The sequence below is a fragment of the Dromiciops gliroides genome, chromosome 4, assembly GCF_019393635.1.
Source record: "Dromiciops gliroides isolate mDroGli1 chromosome 4, mDroGli1.pri, whole genome shotgun sequence".
Taxonomy (NCBI): domain Eukaryota; kingdom Metazoa; phylum Chordata; class Mammalia; order Microbiotheria; family Microbiotheriidae; genus Dromiciops; species Dromiciops gliroides.
Window position 1 is genome coordinate 345876588 of NC_057864.1, and position 21174 is coordinate 345897761.

Here is a 21174-nt window from a genome sequence, read left to right on the forward strand (position 1 = left end):
TTGCTTGGCTTCAGAGGGTAAAACTAAAAGCAACAGGTAGAAGTTGAAAAGAAGTAAATTTAGGTTTGATGTCAAGGAAAAAACAAAAACCCCTCAACGATCAGAGCTATCTAAAAGTAGAATAGGATACTTTGGAAGGCAATAAATTTCCCCATGAAGGGAAGTCTTCATGTAAAGACTGGATAACCACTTTGGAGTATGTTTTAGAAGAAATTATTTTTCTGTTGTGGTTTGGACTGAAAAGAATCTGAGGTCCTTCTAATTCTGACATTCAGTGATTCTGCGATCCCATATGAACCAAAGCGACTTAAATAGAACTACCATCATCACTTTAGATGAGGAAACAGACAGAAATATTAAATGATTTGCCTTAGGTCACAAGTACTGGAGAGAGACCCTGAATCCAAGCTTTCCAATCCCATGTTCACTGTTCTTATAAAACCAGTCTTCCTAAAGAAACATTATTGAAAGGGGCCCATTTAACTTGATTTAGAGAAAACTATTTTGAAGCATTTTATACAACAATTTGCATAAATACAATGTGTTTATTGCAGGTACTTTAAATTTACGTATTAAAGCAAGTCTCAAAGAGTCTTTTCAACACTTTGTTAGCACCATTTATGTTACTTAAAAGCAATTAAAATGAATTTATATAAAAACGTTTCTTAATTCAGACTGAATTCTGCTGGTTAGGCCAAATTAGTGAGATTTTACTGTATTGAAATTATTAAGAGGAAAATTTTGAAGTGTTCTTTGCTTAGCTTGTATGAAGGTTCCTCTTCTGTTCAGATTACAAATGCTCAGTATATAAAAATATAAGAATCAATAGAACTGGTAGTAATAGTAGTAACAGTATAATCTAGAATAGTCTCTAATTTTTCAGTCTTTGACAATGCTCAAAACTATAACTAGTGTCATGGTGACCTTCAAATGGAATAACAAGATGCAAGTAACACCACTTGAGTATACATCACAATGCAAGAGTAGATAAAAAACAACAAAAAAAGAAAAAAAAAAACCCTTTTCACTATTAAAATATGACACTGAAAAATTAATCTAGATTTTAAGAAGCTGCTTTAAATGTTTCCCATGATGAAATACCCAGGATGAGAGCTACTTAAACTGGAGTTTTAGCCTAGAACTGATAGAGCTGCTAAGTTTTTTGTTTTTAGAAGTAATCTTTTTCATTTTTCTCTCTTAAGCTGTCACTATAATCAAACCAGTCCCATTTACCCTGTCTTTCCCTTATTATTTGTCAACCCCTTTTCAACTAGAGAAAGTCTAACAGATTATAGCTCCAGGATGCCCACTCAGTCTTTTAAATAGTGAGAGAGGAGTTAGTTATATAGATATTTGGAATCATAAAGATGACTTGGCTTGACATATTAGAAAGAGTATTGAATTTGGAGACATTCATTCCTAGGCAGGATCCAAGTGCTGCTGAGTATGGTAGAATCACTCTCTTCTCTGGAACTTAGTTTCCTTATCTATAAAAGAATGTTGGACCAGCCATGAGGATTCTTAATCTTTTCTGGGTTCATGGACTTTTTGGCATTCTGGTGAATCCTGTGGGCTCCTGTATTGTTTTATAATTAATCAAACAAATGGGATTATAAAGGAAACCCAATTATATTGAAATACAGTTATTAAAATGTTAAAGAAACAAGTTCACAGATTCTCAGTTAAGAACCTCTGGAGTAGAGCATGTCTAAGGTCTCTTCCAGTTCTAATAATCTGTGATTCTGAAATTTTCTCTTTTTATCTGATGTTTCTGGCATTCTGTATATAGTCACATGGTTTCCAAGGTCATCTAGGATTACAAAGTAGGTTGGAGGATTCTGTTAATAGATTTAGAGCTGAAGGGACCATAGAGAAGATACAATTCAGCGTTTCATTTTGCAGATAAGGGAACTGAGGCATGGACAGGCTAAATAGCATGCTTAGGGTCACACAGACCTAAAGAGCAACTTATTACATATCTTCCTATGGATGCTACTATAATAACTTGAAGGTTTCACTAAGGTTTGTTTATAAATTTTGTGGTTCCATATTCCAATTCACCCTTAGCAAGAAATGCTTTGCTAAATAAGCATCCTGAAAATCTCTAGTGGATAATAGGCAGCTTGGTACAATGTGATAAGACCTAGAGTCAAAAAATCATCTCTGGCGGTTACTACCTGTGTGACTGAGAGCACACCATTTTTCCTCTCTGGGCCTCAGTTTCCTAGTCTAGAAAATGAGGGGATTGGACTGATGACTTTTAAGGTCCCTTATGGTTCTAGAACCTTTATGCCACATGAGTCAGAACATTTCAAATTTTTCCTACCCTGTTTGAATTTCTGAGAAAAAGGATATAATTGTGTCTTAGGTGAAACTGTATATTCACCGAGATCACACAAATGAGGTCAAGGGCTTCAACTATGTGATTCTGTGCTAGGATTCTGTGAAGTAACAAGATCAAAAACAGTACTGACTCAGCTAGCATCTTGGTGGTCTCAAAGAGGGAATGCTATTTTCAAAAAGCCTAATTTTGTACTCAGGTAGTTGTTTCACAGACTTATGAATCTTAGAATTGGAGAAGACCTTAGATATTATTTAGTCCAGAGATGTCAAATACAGGGGCCACATTTGCCTGCAATGCTCATAAATATGTACTAAACTAGATTAAAATGGAATTGGGAAATATTTAACAAAATAAATATGCAATAAACATAGTAATATTACATTTAAAAATTAAGTCAATATGCAATTATCAGGGATCCTTATGGACATATTAAGGGCCCCTATTTCTCTTTGAGTTTGACATCAGTGATTTAGTCTAACATCGTTGTCATTTGTCCATTGTTCTCTAAGAGGACCATGACATTGGGGTGATATCATGACTTACAATGAATTGGATTTAAGTGAGTGAGGTCTGTGCAAGGTCACCAACCTCACTCTCTCCTCCAGAGCCATCTGGGTCCAGTGGCAAGATATATATATATCAGGATGACTGGAGATGGCCCTAGAAGTTTTAAGGCAATTGGAATTAAGTGAATTGCTCAGGTTCACACAGCTAATAAGTGTTTGAGGTGAGACTTGAACTCATGTCCTCCCAACTTCAGGGCCAGTGCTCTATATGCTGTGCTACCTAGCTGATAGTCTAAGTACACCTGAACAGGAATCTCATAACATTTCTCACAAGTGATCATCTGACCACTTATTGAAGACCTCCTGTGACAGTGAACTCACTGAGATATTCTTACCTTCAGTTTACTAGTATAGAATTTCATGTTTTGATGCACTGCTATAAGGAATTTGCAAGTGAAGAAACTCCCTCTAAGTAACCAAGTTGACAACTTTTCTGTAACTTGTAGTCTTAGGAACTTCTGAGGGCACCAAGAAATTGAAGGATTTGTCAAAAGTAAGACTAAAGTCTATTCTGTATTCAAGACTGGCATGTTAGTTATTTTTGCCATATTGCTGTTCTATTATAGGAAATGGAGATCAAAAATCAGGGGTGTGCTGGAGCCAGTTCTTACTGGCTCATGAGGGTTCATTGTTAAATTTCATTCTGAGCATTTATATGTTGGAAATTGATAAACACTACAAATCAGGGCTTGATTTTTTGTTGTTGTCTAGACTTAAAAAATGATGGAGAAAAGATTAATAATGGCGAGTAAACTAAACAATTTGTCATGCTTGCATTGTCTTTTCCTTTTTACTTAGACAACTGGTTCTTAAGTATTTCCCAGTAAACTTTTGAAAATCCTTTTATGATTATGGCAATAGGTAGCTAAGCCCTGTTTTTCTGGAATGCAGGAGGATGATTGGTGGAGCATGAAAGGATGAAAGGTGGATTCCCAGATTAAACAAGGAACACCCAGAAGGTTTCCATGCTCAAAAATAGTTCTCCTATGTTTAAGTATGGGCAGAATCTGGCTCTATGTTCTTTCAATCTGATTTTGTTTATGGCTCATGAGGAAAATTCCCTTATAGATTAGATCTTGGAATCTCACCTCAATCCTTCTAGCACAATACAGAGTGTAAGCCTTACATATGTGTGCTGAGTGGCATGTCTATTCTCACCCTGAGAGGAACAGCATCTGTTGCTAATTAGACTTGTATACATGACTTAAAATGTCATGACTAGACTAGCAATGTGGATTACAACTAGAGAAGGAAAAGCCACTTATTTATAAAATCCCTGTTGTTAAATCATAGAATAGGATGAGCATCCCTTGGGGAACTCCAAACTTATTATTGCCTAGAGGCACATCATTATAATTTACTTATTTCTGTAGTGCCTACAATTGTGCTCTTGGTCCATGCTCTCTAAAACATCAGTTCTTGTATACCTTTTGATAGAGATATAATTGTGCAATGAAAGGAGTCCTGGAGCTTGAGTCTAAGGACTTGGATTCAAATTCTTCCTTTGCCACTTATTAACTGTATGACATTTGGTGAGTCACTTGAATTCTATGGGCCTTAGTGTCCTTATCTGGAAAAGAAGGAAGTTAGAGCCTCTAATATCTGTTTTATTTTCAAAATTTAAATAAAAAGTTTTTATTATTCGGCACATAGAAGTATGGCCGGGAGAAGTCTAAACTTCAATTCCCAGAACAAAGGAGAAGGTGATAGTTTTATAGAGGATGGGGGTTGGAGAAGAGACTTAAGACTGAAAAGTTACAGCAGTTTGGAAAATGATGATGCTAGCTATTTGGGGAGTGGTATTCATGTTTTGACTCTAAATCTAAGATCCTGGGCAGCTGGGCAGGTGGCACAGTGGATATAGCACTGGCCCTAAAGTCAAGAGGAGTTGAGTTCAAATCTCACCTCAGACACTTACTAACTGTGTGACCTTGGGCAAGTCATTTAGCCCCAATTGCCTTAAACATCTGGGGTCATCTCCAATTGTCCTGATGTATATCTTGCCACCGGACCCTGATGGCTCTGGAGGAGAGAGTGAAGTTGGTGACTTTGCAGAGCCCTTCCTCACTTAAATCCAATTCACTGCAAGTCATGACACCACCCTGTTATCATGGTCCTCTTCGAGAATGAAGGACAAACAACAACAAATCTAATATATTTTTTGAAACAATGGAAATGTCATTTGTTTTTGTTTACTCCTCTTTCCTTATTTCTCTGATACATATTTAAGCATAATACAGTATGTCTAATGTTTGTAAGACATGCAATTTAGCATTCATTTCCCTGGATGGAAAAAATGAGCCATATGTTGATGCTGGTAATAACTACACTGCCTGCAACTTGATCATTTTTGAACAGCCTAATATATTTTCATTTCAAAGAGTGAACACTGAAATCCCACCTTCCTTTCTGAAACATCAGCAGCTTTTGGTCTAAACAGACTGTAGAAATGGTCTTAACTTATTTGATCTAATCTCTCTGCCAGGCTGATTTTGATTAGAGCATCCAGGAAAGTGCTTTGTTGTTAACATGGTGCCTGGGCTCTATTCACATGGTCCTTGTTGCTCTTCTAGCATGGGGCGGGGGGGTGGGGTGGGGGGGGGTGGGGGTGGGGGGGGGGGTGGGGTGGGGTGGGAAGCAGATTCAAGGGAATGAATTAATTGTTGTAGCACTAGTGTTCTCTGAGATGGTTATTAGACCTGATTTCCAGATGGTTGAGGGTTTTAAATATACCTTGCTTCACTTCATAAATACTTTTCCTCAAGGGTACAAAAATTAAAAGGAGGAGTGTACACAGTTCGTATACCCTCTCATCTGCAGACACACATTGATAGCCTAGGGAGCCAGCAGGAGGTATGGGCAAAGAAATTGAAAGGAAAGTTCACGTGTAGTTGTTTTAATCCATTCCCTTTTTAAATACCACAATAAATTTAATTTCCACAATAAATTAAATAGCCATATTCAGTTTACAAAATAGAATTACTTATTGTGAAACCAGTATTTACAGGCAATATACAGTATGTACACAACATTTCTCTTTGCTGACGTAAAACATAGAAGGTAAAAGATTGGACTCTTGGACATGTGATTGACATGCTACAGGTGACACGATAGTTCATACGAGAAAACAATAGTGCAAACTCACCACGGGAACTTTGGAACGATGACAAATTGTTATGAGATAAGACATTCTTGGAAATAAGATGAAAATGGTATGACCCAGTTTCACGGCACTAATTCAGCATTTGAATTAAATAGCCAGTATTCCCTTAGAAAAAATGCATATCATAAGTGTACTTCATCCTATCCTTCCTGATCTATCCTGAAGCTTCACAACCAGCTGTATATTCTCACACATTAATCATTTGGCTTAGATCTATGAAAATGGCTAGTGACAAACTTTGAGTCAAAGGAAGACTAACTCTTTGAAGAAGAGTTGAATTCATTTTACCTCCCCCCACCCAAACACCACCTCTTCTTTCTCTAAATAGCCTAAAAAAAGATACAACTATGTAGAGATTAAATTGTTTTCAGTTTACTTTTTAGTAGAAAAAAGTGGGTCCCACTGTATATTTGGTCACACACTGCATATGTACAAGTATTCATGGAGTGAAGAAAAAAAAAGACGGGTAGCTGTGTTTTGGAAAAGTGCATATTTGAATCTAAAGAAGACATTGTGTCCCTCCTGGTGCAACAAACAGTGTTGTAGGATATATTCATTTAGGGCCAGTTCAATGTCCTCCCAGTGATCTGGTAGAATTTTTGATTGAAAGGGTGAAAGAATTTGCGCAATTTGGTAATTACAGAGGGATCTACCTCTGGATGAATGCGTCCCTTGCTGCCTGCCAGGCACTTGTTAAAGACAATGTTAAACCGCAGACAGTAAAACCCCCCTTGTAGCATTGAAGTATAAATTGTACTGACTGATCCTGGGAGGAAGATTGAGGAACTTCTCCACTAACTGGAGTTCTGGCAGTGGTTCTGTAATGAGCCGATCTCCATCTACTATGTGAAACTGCTCAATTGGAAAGTATTTCAGCCACCTCTCCAGATGTTTTGTATAGATGCTGGTCCTCACAGCCTTATATTTAGTGTTCACCTCACAGGTATTGGAGTCTATTGCCAGCTTTTCAAATTTGTAATAGGTTTTATTCTTCCTCTCCTTCCCCTCTAGCACCTGAGTATAATCAGAAATAGCTCTTGTTGTGGGTTCCCTGACAATGATCAGCAACTTGATGGATGAGTTCATTTTGTAAATCCTTTCTGGTACCTCCTCTGTGATAAAATAGGCAGGACTCTTCTCAATGGTGATTTGCTGAGGGTATGAAAACGGCATTTTCTTCCTGTACCATTCAATGCCCTTGGCATAATTCTCATCATTATCGAAAAAGTGGATTTCCTGTGAAGCTTTGACCACAGCAGGATGGAGATTCAGCATCTCAAGTAGAGCTCTGGTGCCTCCTTTCCTCACCCCAATGATGATAGCTTTGGGGAGCTGCTGGACTAGATTGTGGAGTCGAATCTGCTCCTTGCTGGCGTTGCCTTTCCGGAACTCGTGGAGAAGGCCACGTTTGAATTGCAGTGCCCGGAGTGGGATCTCAGCTTGACCGCGGGCTCCAAATCGACCTTCAATTGGGCAAATGGGCTGTAGCCTGCAAGCAACAAATGGAGACTTTAAGGTGATCATTGCAACCAACTCTTCATTTTTCTGGTTTTCTAGCCAGATAGAATGAGCAAAAATTTTTCAATACACAAAACCCAAGCCAAAACAAGAAACCCACCAACCTCTCAGACTGCTGAAATCCACAGTTGAGCATATGTTAGAGGAATTTTATTTTAGGGAACCTAATATTAAATAGAGCACATATAATTGATGAACTTCTTTTTTATTATTGCTCCTTAAATTTTTTTTTTTTTATTCACCAGGCACCTAATTGACTACGGCGTGCTTACAGTGAAAGATGGACAAACAACATCGGTCATATTAATGGTTTTTTAAACAGCTTACTGGTTGGTATCGTTTGGAAAATGTGCAAATGTGGCAGATTTAAAATCTTTTGATGAGTGTTTTTGGGATGCTCAATTTCCTTGCACTTCTTTGGCATTTGAGCACTCTAAAAAGCTTTGACTAATCAAAAAATACTAAAAACCAAACAACAATCCTGGGCCTCATCTTCGATTATCTGTAACAACTTGCTCCCTAAAAATTACTAAGCTCTCCAGTACATGTAAACCTGACAGAGTTGAACCTACGGACATGCAGAGAGGTATATGGTATTCTTTGTCTCTCTTTACTTACCTAAAGAGATTAAAGGTTTTTCCCCCCTTAGACCCTGTGATTCAGTATAGAGGACAGGAACTATTAGCCTGTAAGTTCCTCCACTGGACTATAACCTTCTTCAGGGCAGTTTTGTCTTTTGCCAGATTTTATATCTCTAGTGCTTAGCAAAGTGCCTGCCACATACATAGTAAGAGCTTAATAAATATTACCTGACTGACTGGACTCTACCAATGAAGAATGGCTTTTCTTCTACAACTTAGGATCTTAGAGAGTTGTCCACAGTAGAGGTATAAACTTGGGTCTGCATGTGGTTGCAAAACTCACAAGTGTAGACTGAATCAGGTTAAGATGTAATTGGGAAATGTTGAACAAAATAAATAAAAACATAACAGGACACAGATAACGTTCATTTGTGTTTTACTAAATCATATGCCATCTTTTTTTTTTTTTTTTAGTGAGGCAATTGGGGTTAAGTGACTTGCCCAGGGTCACACAGCTAGTTAAGTATTAAGTGTCTGAGGCTGGATTTGAACTCAGGTACTCCTGACTCCAGGGCCGGAGTCTCTATCCACTCTATCCGCTCTATCCACTGTGCCATCTAGCTGCCCCAATCATATGCCATCTTAACTTAAGTGATTCACCCAGGTTCACACATAGAGTATGTGTCAGAGGCAGGACTTGTACTCAAGTCTTTTTGGCTTCAAGACTGGTTCTCTATTCACTGCCATGAGGCCTCTTGAGCCTCAAAATATGAATGTTAAGGTAAGCTCAACTTTCAACAGCATGCTTAGCAGGTTTCATTGAGTACCTGTGCAAATTTGGCATCAAGTCATCCACATTTGGAGCTGGATGGCTCCATGTCTCTCACTTTATGAATAACAAATTTGGAGCAATACCACCTAAGCTGGTGTATAGGGGAAATTTAACTCATTTCCTTTTAAAAATATTTATTTTATTTTTAATTTATGGAATAAAACAAACATTTCTATAACAGCATAATAAAAAGATGATTGGACACGAAACTGCAAATCTATTATGTACAACTTGCTGTTCCTTTTATCTATCTATCTAGTGGGGCAATGAGGGTTAAGTGACTTGCCCACGGTCACATGGCTAGTAAGTGTCAAGTGGCTGAGGCCAGATTTGAACTCAGGTCCTCCTGAATCCAGGGCCAGTGCTTTACCCACTATGCCACCTAGCTGCCCCTATTTCTTTTAAATATATAATAAGGTTATCATGTAAATTTCTTTCCCTCCTTTTTTCTTTTCCCTCCCCCCAATCAGGATAGTATATTGATTTAGTAAAACACAAATGATCATTATCTATGTTCTATTAGATTTTTATTTGTTTTGTCAAGCATTTCCCAATTAGATCTTAATCTTGTTCAATCCACACTTGTGAGTTTTGCAGCCACATGGGAAGGTATTGTTGTTGTTACTATTCATTATTATTGCTGTTATTATTATTATTATTAAATAGCTGATATTTCTAAGAGTATCCAAACTAACTACAAGGATGCAGTATAGAAGGAAAGTTTCTGCTTAGGAAGTTGTGCAAAATGAATACGAACTTTTGCAGAAGCAAGAGGTTATGATCACTGTTAAAGAGATCATATGACCTTATTTCCTAACACTTTATCATTGAGCTCTCCCACACATTAAGCACAGTCTACTTCATGGCATAGACATTTGTGCTCATGTTTCTTCTCTCTCTCTACTAAATGAAGCTTCTCCAGAACAGAGACTGCATATGTCCCTCAGACAAGCACTGGTCAGTGAACATAACAGACACTTTACAAATGGTAGGTGAAACAAATTAATCAGATCAACAATTTTGCCAGGTATGGCAAATGTGGGTGGTAATATGGAAAGAGGACTGAATCAAAAGCCAAAAGACAGGGATCCAAATTCTTACCTTGCTGCTTTGCACCTATGTGACCTACGGCTAATTAATTTATCTTGCCAGGTCTCAGCATCTGCAACTATTAAATGAGGCAATTGGCCTAGATAATTATTAAGGGATGTTTAAAGCCTTGCACAGGCTGGCCTCTTTCTACCTTTCTAGTCTTTTTATATTCTCTATTCCACTCTATGTTCCTCACACAAGACATGCTCTCTCCCATTCTGTGTCTTTTCATTGGCTGTCTCCCATGTTTGGAATTCTCTCTCCCTTCTTACTTCTGTTTCCTGACTTCCCTCAAGACTCATTTCAAGTCCCACCTTCTGCAGGAGGCCTTTCCCAGTATCTTCCCTTGGCTACTTCCTTACTTCCGAATTTATCTTCTATTTACTTTGTGTGTATCTTGTTTTTACATAGTTGTTTATATTCTGTATGCTCCTGTAGACTGTGAGTTCCTTGCAGGCAGGAATCATGCTTTTTTGCCTTTCTTTGGATCTGTAGGAAGTGTGTCTGGCTAGTAAACACATACATGATTATTGACTGATTGACTCTAAAATTTCTTCCAGCTCTAACCCTATGATCCTATAATCCAATAATTGCCTCATCCTGAGGGCATGGTACATTTCTGAAATTCAGTCTTAATTTTCCCAAGTTAACCTAACAAATCAGGTTAAGCCTCTTTTTCAAGAGGAGATAATGTTGGCCATACAAGCACATTTAATTAAATCCTACTGAATGAAGTTTCTCGTCACTGTGGTAATGTAAAGCCTCTACAGAGCTCTTCTTCCTTTAATTGCTGCTCTCAAAAGACAAACATTTAGATGTTACTCACTTTTCCTCTGTCTGTAAGTGGGTAGTTTGGCATAGGGAAGAGAGCACTAGATTTGAAGTTAGAGGTCTAAATTTAAATCTTGAGTTTGCTAATAACTAACACTACCTACCTACCTATGTGACTTTGGAAAATGATTTCAACATCTGAAAATGAGGGGTTTGATTAGATGATCCCCAAAGTCTTGTCATACTCTGAATCCTATGGTGAATGGGTGAATAGAAAAGTCGGTCCACTTAGAGGCCATGGAGGAGACACTAACATAGTATTATATTTTATTAAAAGAAAATATTTCAGGATGTAGGTACTCTAACACTATATGTTTATATTTATAGTATAAATAAATACACTATGGGGATGTGGTGACCTAGATTACTGATAGATAGGAAAGTAAAAGTCACCGTCTGAGAAACTTCACCACTCCCAGGGCTTAGACATAATCTTGCCATACTTCCAAGCAGAAAATTTCTAGAGAAGCCCCTTAAGCACTACAAACCTTTATAAAAAGATCAGATTTATTTGCATCAGGGGAAAAAAGAGATAGAGACTGGAGAAAAGGGCAAATTATTAGGGGCAACTAATAATTAGAAAGCAATGATGTAGCTAGAGAGCCAACCTTCAGGTTATACTATTTTATTGGTATCCAAGCATCAGCTTGTGAAACTACTGTCCCTTAGTAGCTCATGGGATCACTAGCCATGACTTGTTTTTAATTAGTGGTGAGCCTAGTTAGGCATTTGGAATTAAATTGTCAAAAGGACTCATGATACAATTCAAAAGAATCTCAGCCTCTGCTCTGGCTGGATAATCTTAAAGTATTTGTTGCTTAGACTTTGAGGACTCAGATATATAGGTCTGGTTCCAGGTCCTGGTTAGAGAAGGAAAGCTGAAAGTTGGCTGTCATTTCAATTTTAAGCCCTGCTGCATTTTCAGGAACAATGGCTGCTGGGTTAGTGGAGGAAGCAGCAGGAATTCAGAACTTCAATCTTTCTAGTGGAAGAAATGTATCTTACAGAGTCAAGAAGTGAAATTGGCACAGCTTGTCTATTCCAACTAATATTTCCTTAACCTTTGGGGACCCTCGTTTCTCTAGGTTTATTCTTATTTCAGAAATTAGCTTCTCTGTTCTTCCCCTATCTCTGAGAATCCAGGAGTTTCATAAGTTATTCAGTGTGAAGCCATTTGGTAGTGTTGGGACTCTCACATCCCTGATAGCATTTCACATGTTTGCCTGCTCAGAGACACATCCTTGCTCTCTACTAATTTCTTCTCTTTGGATTTTCCAGGACTCTCAGGGTAATCTCTCAGAGAGATAGGCACCTCGCCTGGTGCATTCAGAGTCTGATTGAAAGCTGGAGCTAATTAACATAGTTAAAATTCTCCAAGCCTGCAGCCATCTTTCAAGTGCAATAGGATTTCCAAACTTGACGAGTTCCTTTGCAGGCTCATACATAATTTTAACTATTATGGTAACACATTAATTGCCCGCTCATAAATTTGGAGAAGATGATACATAAATACATCATCACTGTTTTGCTAAGGCTACAGGTCAATACACAGATGCATGCAGACCAGAATGAGCTCCTGGAATAACATTTTTACTGTACACTGTCTTATGTTCCTTTTAAAAAAAAGTGCCAGTGCCTGCAGAATACAAATGCATATGGACAAATATCAGGGCTTGAGGGGTTACTTGAAATTTTTTTCCCCTTTTCTTTCCTGCCCCAAAGGAAGGCTCAATCAAATTTAGAATTGCAGAAGGTATATTTCATGGAAATTTTGGACAAAGAAAACAAATGGACATGCTTAAAAAGATGTCAAATAGAAGCATAAATCAATATTGACTTCATAGCATACAAACACACGAATATACACACATGTATATACATAATACATGTATGTGAATAAATGCACATGTGTGTAATGCATATACACACATTAATTAAATGCATATGTGTGTATGTGTAGTATAGTCAACCTACCTATCCAAGCTCCCAACTCTGGCAACTAGATATAGAAGACTTCCAATAGCAAGACTTCCCAGCACAAAGAGCTTCTGTCTCAGCAACGCCTGCTGTTTGAATAGCATGGCCCTCCATCAATCTTCAGGACTTCTTCAATCTGTATAGACCAAAACATAGAAACCACCCATGAGCAAGTGGTGATATATCGATTCACATTGGTTAATAAAAAGTCAACTGGTTCTCACACATGTTGAAGGAATGTTCTCCACCCATCAATTAAAAAGAAAATGATCTCAAACTTTTAGGCCTGTGCAAAGATTTAGGAAAAAAGACTTGTGTTATATGATTAGGTGCTGCACATAGAGAATAAAATGAACAAGTTGGAAACTGTTCAACAATATCCAAAGTAAATGACAATATGGAGCAATCACATCATTTCCTCTCAATCAATTCAAGTGAAAGATTATTGCCAGGGAGAAGAAGATATACAACTTGAGATCTGAATGGCTCTGCTGCCTATCATTTGATAGCTTTATCTCAAAAGAACAGAGTGAGCAGGAAAAGATAAATTCCTGTCTAGCCATATTATATCTTTAGCATACCAATGTTATTTTAATTATATTTTTAATGAAAAAAGAAAATGGAAGGAAAGAATCACATAGCTGACAGTGTCAGCCTCAATAATACCTAATTTCATGGAATAAGAATGTCATATCTCAGAGGGGACTTTAGAGGTCATTCACAGTCCATATCTCTACTTTTATAGGTAAGGAAACAGAAGCCCACTCAAAGAGGTAAGTGACTTGTTCAAGGTCATACAGCAAGGCCAAACAGAGCTGGTATTAGTCTCATACTCTTTCTATTACATCTCATTAATTCACAGTACAATTTCCCTAGGGTTGCCCTGGTAGCTAGTTGAGAAGGGTAACTTATTTCTATAATTTAATTCTGTTGTTTTTATCACTTTTCATTTCCAAATATATTCCTCCCCTTCTACTACCTAGCAAGTTAGTTAACTCTTGTACAAAAAAAAAATTAAAAGAGAAGAAAAAGAAACAATTCAGCAAATGATACCAATGTATCAACTGAGCCTGAAGTATCTGCAATTTCATATCCATGAACTTTTTTCAATATAAGGACAGAGTTTGACTTTTAAAAATCTCTTCTTCTGGGACAAATTAACATAACTTAAAAAATTATTTTATTTTTCCAATTTATAAACCTCTATTTTCTCTACTTCCCAACCTCAATTCCTTAACCAAAGAAATAGAAAAGTAAAATCCTTATAACAAATGCTCATAGTCAAGTGAAATGGATTCTCCATATTGGCCACATCTAAAAACATATATGTCTGAATCTGCATCTTGAGTCCATTATCATTTTGTCAAACGATAGGTTGCATTCTTCATATGTCCTTTAGAATCCTGCATTGTTAAGGGTTCTAAAGTCTTTCAAAGTTCTATTTTACAATGTTATTAGCTTATCAATTATTCTCCTGATTCTACTGACTAAACTGTGCATAATTTCATATAAATCTTCCCAGGTTTCTCTCAAACCATCAAATTTATCATTTCTTATAGCATCATTAATTTGAATACGATAATTTGTTCATCAATTCCTCCAAATGAATGGTACTCTTAGTTTCCAGTTCTTTGTTTCTGTAAAAAGTGTTGCTGTCAATGTTTTTGTACATATAAGTCCTTTTTTTTCTATTTCTTTGATTTTGCTAGGGTTAAAACCCTTGTAGTGGTATTGGTAGGTCAAAGGATAACCAGTTTAATGACTCTTTTGGGCATAATTTCAAATTCCTTTCCAGAATGACTGGGCCAATTCCCTTCACAAATAATGCATTAATATGTCTGTTGTCCTGTAGCTCTTAAAACAATTGACATTTTCTAATTTATCAACTTTGCCAGTCTGATGGCTATTAGGCAGAATCTCAGAGATTCTTTAATTTGCATTTGCTTAGTTATTAGTGATTTATAACTTTTTTTGTATGGCTGTTTATAACTCATATTTCTTCTTATAAATTTGGAAAAGTTCCATATAAACTGAAATACAGCAATTTTTGTCCCTTCCATCATATTGTTATATCATGATGTATATTAATTTCTTTCATTCTCTATAATTTATGTCTTTCCATGCCTCACTGTATTCTTCATATTCATTGCTATAGCATAGTAATATTCCATTTATATTTTTGGAATACAATTAGTTTAGCCATTATCCAATCAAGTGGTACCTACTATACTTGTTTCCAGTTTTTTTGCCAGAAAGTGCTTCTATAAAATTTTTGGTGTATATGGAAACTTTCTGTCTTTAATTTTTCTCCTTGGACTATATTCTTGGCAGTGGGATCTCTGAGTCAAAGGGTAGGGATATTTTAGTCAGTTAAAAAATCACAATTCCAAGTTATTTTCTAGGATGATTGGAACAATTTACTACTTTACTCAAAGTAAATTTGTGCACCTGTCTTTCTGCAGCTTCTATAAGCATAGGCTATTTCATTCTTTTTGTCCATTTGATTATGTAAGAGATGGGACCTCAGAGATGTTTGATTTGCAATTGTTTTATCTTTAATGATTTGGAAAACTCTTTCACATTGTTATGGGATATTGATGCAGGCTAACAATTGGAAACTCCCAGGTAAGGAAACTCCTTTTCTCTGAAACTGATTGTCTCAGTGAGGTTATGTGATTTGCTCAGGGTCACATAACCAGTATGCCGTAGAACTAGGATTTGAATAGAGGTTGTATTGGCTTCAAGGTCAGGTACTTATGCTGGGAATACTCCTCATATAGTTATTAATACCCTGCAAATCTTTTAAGAACCGTTTATGTCCTTTGACACCTTATCCATTGGTAATTTATTCCTAATCATCACTTATTTGTTAGTTCCTACATATTTTGGATATCAGACTCTTATCAGAGATATTTGGATTGAAGATTTTTTTTACCTGCTATTTGACAGTTTCCAAGAAGGATAACTTGAGAAGTCTGATTTCTCCCTCTTGCTATTCTTTTTTTGGATTAAAAAATATTTTATTTTAAATAAATTTTTTTTTAAATTTTACTTTGGAAAACCATATTTAAGCTAATGGTCCCTTTTATTGAAATCCTTGGACCTCTATGAAATTAGACAGGTTGGTCATGATCCTTCTGTCTAAAATTATTCATGTCTTACTTTGGATACTTTTGTGCTCAAAATAAGATGTCAGTTTACTAGTCTTATTGCTAAATTTTGGAAGAAATGTTAAGCTCCAATTTAGCCATTATTACTAAAAAAAGTTCATACTCCTTTTATCAGAAAAATTCAGAAGGGTTTTTTCTCCTTTTTTTTTTTTTTTTGGGTGAGGCAATTGGGGTTAAGTGACTTGCCCAGGGTAACATAGCTAGTAAGTATTAAGTGTCTGAAGTCAGATTTGAACTCAGGTCCTCCTGAATCCAGGGCCAGTGCTCTATCCTCTGCGCCATCTAGCTGCCCCTAGGATTTTTCTCTTAATGAAATTCCAGATAGCGACCTAAGGGATCAGAAAACAAAATAAAACAAACAAAATAGATTATTCTGGTTAGAAATTTTTTATTAAAATAATGTTTGCCACGAGAATTTTCCTTATATACCTTGTTGGTGAATATGATATTGAATAGGTCAAATTCACTCATCCTAGCATTCAGTAAGTTTATAACATCCACTATACAAATAGGCATGGTACTGGAACCTGGAGAAGGGTTCATAAGGTGCTATTATGACCCTTTAAGAACTGACAATCAAGGTTGTGAACATATTGAACAAATAGAGAACTAGGCAGGCAGGCAGGAGTATAGTGGATCAAGTATCAGACTTGGAGTTAAGAATAGCCTAGTTCAAATTCTTCCTCAGACACCTATTCCTCATATGAAACTGGGCAAGTCCATTTAACTTCTCGAAGCCTTAGCGTCCTCATCTATAAGATGAGTATAATAATACCATTTATCTACTGCTGTTTTTCATAAGGATCAAATGCAAGAACATGTAAAGAGCTTCATAAACCTTAAAGCACTACAGAAAGCCGGTATTGTTATTATTAAGATAAAATTTATATTAATAATTGACTGATGGTGAAGTATACGACGCACCTCCAAAGAAAGAACTGATATCGATTGAATACAGGCTGAAGCATGGTATTTTTCACTTTCTTTCATTTTTTTCTTTCATTCAATTTTTCTTATACAAAATGACGAATATGGAAACGTTTTAAATAACTACACATGTATAACCAATATCTGAATGCTTACTGCCTTAGGGAGGGGGGAGGGAGAAGGAAGGAGGGATAGAATTTGAAACTCAAACTTTAAATAAAAATATTTATTTAAAAAATTGATGGGGACAGCTAGGTAGCACAGTGGATAGAGCACCAGCCCTGGAGTCAGGAGGACCTGAGTTCAAATCCAACCTCAGACACTTGACAATTTACTGGCTGTGTGACCCTGGGCAAGTCACTTAACCCCAATTACTTCACCAAAAATAAAAAAATTTAAAAAAAATTGATAGCCTCAAGGCTATCAGGTTTCCATGCATAGATTCTATAAGCTACTGTCTCCCTCCAGGGCAGACTGTTGTGGTGGTCTCAAGACCAGGTCTAAAACTATCACAGGTACAAAATGGAGAGACTGGTGGTACATAATATAAACTTCACTAATGTATAATATTATCTACAATAAAATTCTTATGCTGTTGTCTAATAACACAATGAATTGGCTAATTAATCCAGTCCTTCCCCTTCCCTACTCACCCAGCTTTGTTTTCTACATCTATTACACACCCTCCATTTCAGTCATTATTACTTTGCATATATATATCTGGTTCATCCCCAGTGCTTTGTTTTTCCTTATGTAGTTCCCCATATCGGAAGAATTGGGTTCAAGTTCCAATCTGTGTGACTAAGTGTAGATATTTAACCTCTCAGGCTCAGTTTCCCCATCTGAAAATGGAATTGGGGAAAGAGAGATATTTTCACTCCCTATCTTAGAAATCTTAAAGGAAAGTACTTTATAAACTGTCAAATCCTGATTTTATTACAATTTTATGCTTATCAGATTATGCTACCTATTTTCATCTGTGAAAATGATCAGTTTAGACTAGAGGATCTTTCTGCTCTCCTCCAGCTCTAAAATGCTGTGATTTCTCCTTGAAATTCAAGCTCAAAGACACGCTATAGCAGAAAGAACATTAGATTTGCAAGTAGAGGACCTGGGTTCTAATCCTATCTCTATTTCATGAATTTTCGTGTCATCCTTGCTCAGGGGTCATGCTAATCTTCTCTGTATCGTCCCAGTTTTAGTATATGTGCTACTGAAGGGAGCACTAATCCTAGCTCTACTATTTAATAGCTGCTTAGCTTCATGCAGGTGATTTAATTTCTCAGTACTTTGGGTCTCTTCTTTATAAAATAAAGATGTTGAAATAGGTGACCTCAACCATCTAGTCTCTTCCAGCACTAAATCTTATGAACCTTTCCTTTCAACCTGTAAGTCCAACTTCTACTATCACACCTTCCTAATGACTTTGTCTCAATTAATCTTATAAAAATTATATTTTATTCTATGATTCTTTTGCTAAAGAGTAAGTATAATAGTTCCTGCTGCCTACTGATGAACATCCTTTCTCTTAATTCAAGTTTCTTTATTAACCAGTCCCTTTCATTTATTAGGTACAAAGTAGGCAGTTGGTAGTATGCCTACTTTGTCCTCAGGATTTTACTCAGCCCTCAAAGGAACTTATATTTTAGCTAGGAAGTTAAAACAATCAGAGAATGATGTTATCTCTAGGTACTCACCAACATGAACCCTCCACTCCAGTCAAGTTGCTTTCTTTATGCTTCCCTACATGTTCAATCTTGCATTGGTGCTCTTTCTCAAGGGCTTCCCTCTGTCTGGAATGTCTTCTTCATTTCACTTGGCTGATTCAAATCCTACACTTCCTTGAAGGCCTTGCTTAAACTCCACCTCCTCCATACATAAGCTCTTATTATAGTGGGTTGCCATATCACATTCCACTTGATCATATACTGCCTTGGATTTTTTTCCCTAGTGTTTCACATAGACACACTCCTCACCTCCACCGACTGCAAATTCTTCCAGGGGTGGTACCAGATCTTCTGTTTCTTTTCTATTTCCCACAGTGCCTAGCAGCACAGGTGCTTAATAAATACCTATTGACTTGACTTGTTCACCGTGTTTGAGAAAGATTATCCTGACAGCAGAGTACAGGAGGAACTGAAGTGAGGGGCCAGTGGAGGCAGAGAGACCTGAACAGACATGGAGTGAGTCATTTGTTTATTGGGATAATAATACCTACCTTCAGGGTGCTAGGAGATTAGTCATTCTTTGCACTACACTTTGAAGAAGAAAAGAATAAAATTAATGCTAAAGCTCCCATTGATAAGGTAATTGGGTTGGAAAAAATGTAAGCTCATTCTTAAGTATTTGGTGATTTTATTTTTAGCAGTTCAGAGTATTAATAGATCATTCAGAATGAAGGCCTTCAGGAATTTTGCAACAGTAGAACGTGAACTCTTATTACTGGACCTTTGAATCTGTTCACTTGGCTCAGCTGATCACCATTCTCCTTTTCACCCTGCTTAGCAGAAGGCATCTGTAGCAGGCAGAGTACTAGGCCTCTTGGAAGAACAAATTTCACTGACATTGACAAGCCAAGCCCAAGCATCTCTGATCCAAGTGTACTACACTAAGAAGAAGGAAGACCACCCTCCACTATTTTTTTAAGAGGCAATTGGGGTTAAATGATTTGCCCAGGGTCACACAGCTAGTAAATGTCAAGTGTCTGAGGCCAGATTTGAACTCAGGTCCTCCTGAATCCAGGGCCAGTGCTCTATCGAATGCACCACCTAGTTGCCCCCCTGCCCCCTTTCCACTTTAAGACCAAATAAAATAAATTGGAAGTGTGGTTGTTGAATGGACTAGTAAGTTCATATTTATTTGGATGCAGTAGGGTGACATGATTTTGAAAACTTAACACTGGTTTTGGTTTCCATATTATTGGCCCTTTCTGAAAGGGGGGACTGCTGGTTTTTCACTTTTCTCTGGTTATAGACCAGGTTCCCAAGAGTTTTCTTTCTCTCAGGGAGCATAAATGAACAGATTTTGCTGTTGTGCTAGAAGTAGCTATTTTATATTCTCTTTAACATGTCTTGACAAATGGCAGCTTCTAAATCAATTCAGCCCCTTAAGGGGTCACCTCATCTTTTCTAAATATCAGAAAATCCTAGAAGAGGCCATTAGTATAGTTTCAAAAGCTGGGGTTGTATAGGAGCTTCCAGATGTGATGATATTATGCTGCTGACATCAAGCCCTAGCCATTGCCAAATTTTTCTCTATCATTTAAAAGTTTCTCCTAACTATCCACACAAGATTAACCAAGTAGAAGAACAATGTCTATTTTCACATGGTGATATTCAGGTGGAGGGATAATCCATTGAATTGGTCCATCATCTACATATCTTGTACGGCCACTGGAAATAAACAACGTGCCCCAAATTGTGGAAGAAGATAAAGAGTGGGCTGAAATGCTTTTGGAAAATGATGCAATTACTTAAGGAATTCAAGTGTCTCCTTGTATGAAAGGGGCATTTTTTTTTGGGTGAAGCAATTGGGGTTAAGTGACTTGCCCAGGGTCACACAGCTAGTGTCAAGTGTCTGAGGCCGGATTTGAACTCAGGTACTCCTGAATCCAGGGCCGGTGCTTTATCCACTGCGCCACCTAGCTGCCCCAAGGGACATCTTTTTAATGCCAATAATCTTCCAGTGGCAGCATGCTATCATTACCAGAATGCCAGCCTCTAAACCACATCTGAAACATACTGGCCATAGACCCTGGGGAAGTCCCTTATCTTGTCAGTGCTCTAGGCAGCTCTCCAAGAGTAAATGTTGCAGAGAAGGTACTGACTTGCATTGCTAGAGTTTCCTCCTTATACTGATGATATTGGATTCACAGATCCATTTTTATCCCCATCCCTATTTTTCAGGGATACTATAAACTGTGAAACATGGAATACCACCCAAGTAAAGAATCAAAATTAGAAGTCATCCACGAGTCATTGGAGACATTAATGGTGGACACAAGAAAATTATAGTGTATTACTAATGAGGAATTACACAGGTGAAAGGACATGAAAGACATATCATAGAAACATGTGAAGGAAGAAGTAGATCAACCATGTATCTAGAGTGAGATAATTCATTAACAAATTGTTTCATTGGAATATCAAGGGATCTAAAGGAATTTTCCCAGTG

At 37.1% G+C, this 21174-nt stretch overlaps 1 protein-coding gene and 1 non-coding gene across 2 annotated transcripts in view; both read right to left on the minus strand.

The window, feature by feature from the left end:
* Positions 1-5569: 5569 nt before the first annotated feature.
* The window catches only part of HS3ST5 (heparan sulfate-glucosamine 3-sulfotransferase 5), a 308965-nt gene continuing 293360 nt past the window's right edge, over positions 5570-21174 (minus strand). The window contains 3 exon segments of the mRNA XM_044003753.1: positions 5570-6801; positions 6803-7562; positions 12902-13040. Of these exon segments, the coding sequence (XP_043859688.1) occupies positions 6631-6801; positions 6803-7562; positions 12902-13008 (1038 nt within the window). The 5' untranslated portion in view covers positions 13009-13040 and the 3' untranslated portion in view covers positions 5570-6630.
* On the minus strand, positions 18121-18227 carry LOC122726952. Its single transcript, XR_006352943.1, has one exon. It is a non-coding gene; the product is annotated as a U6 spliceosomal RNA (small nuclear RNA).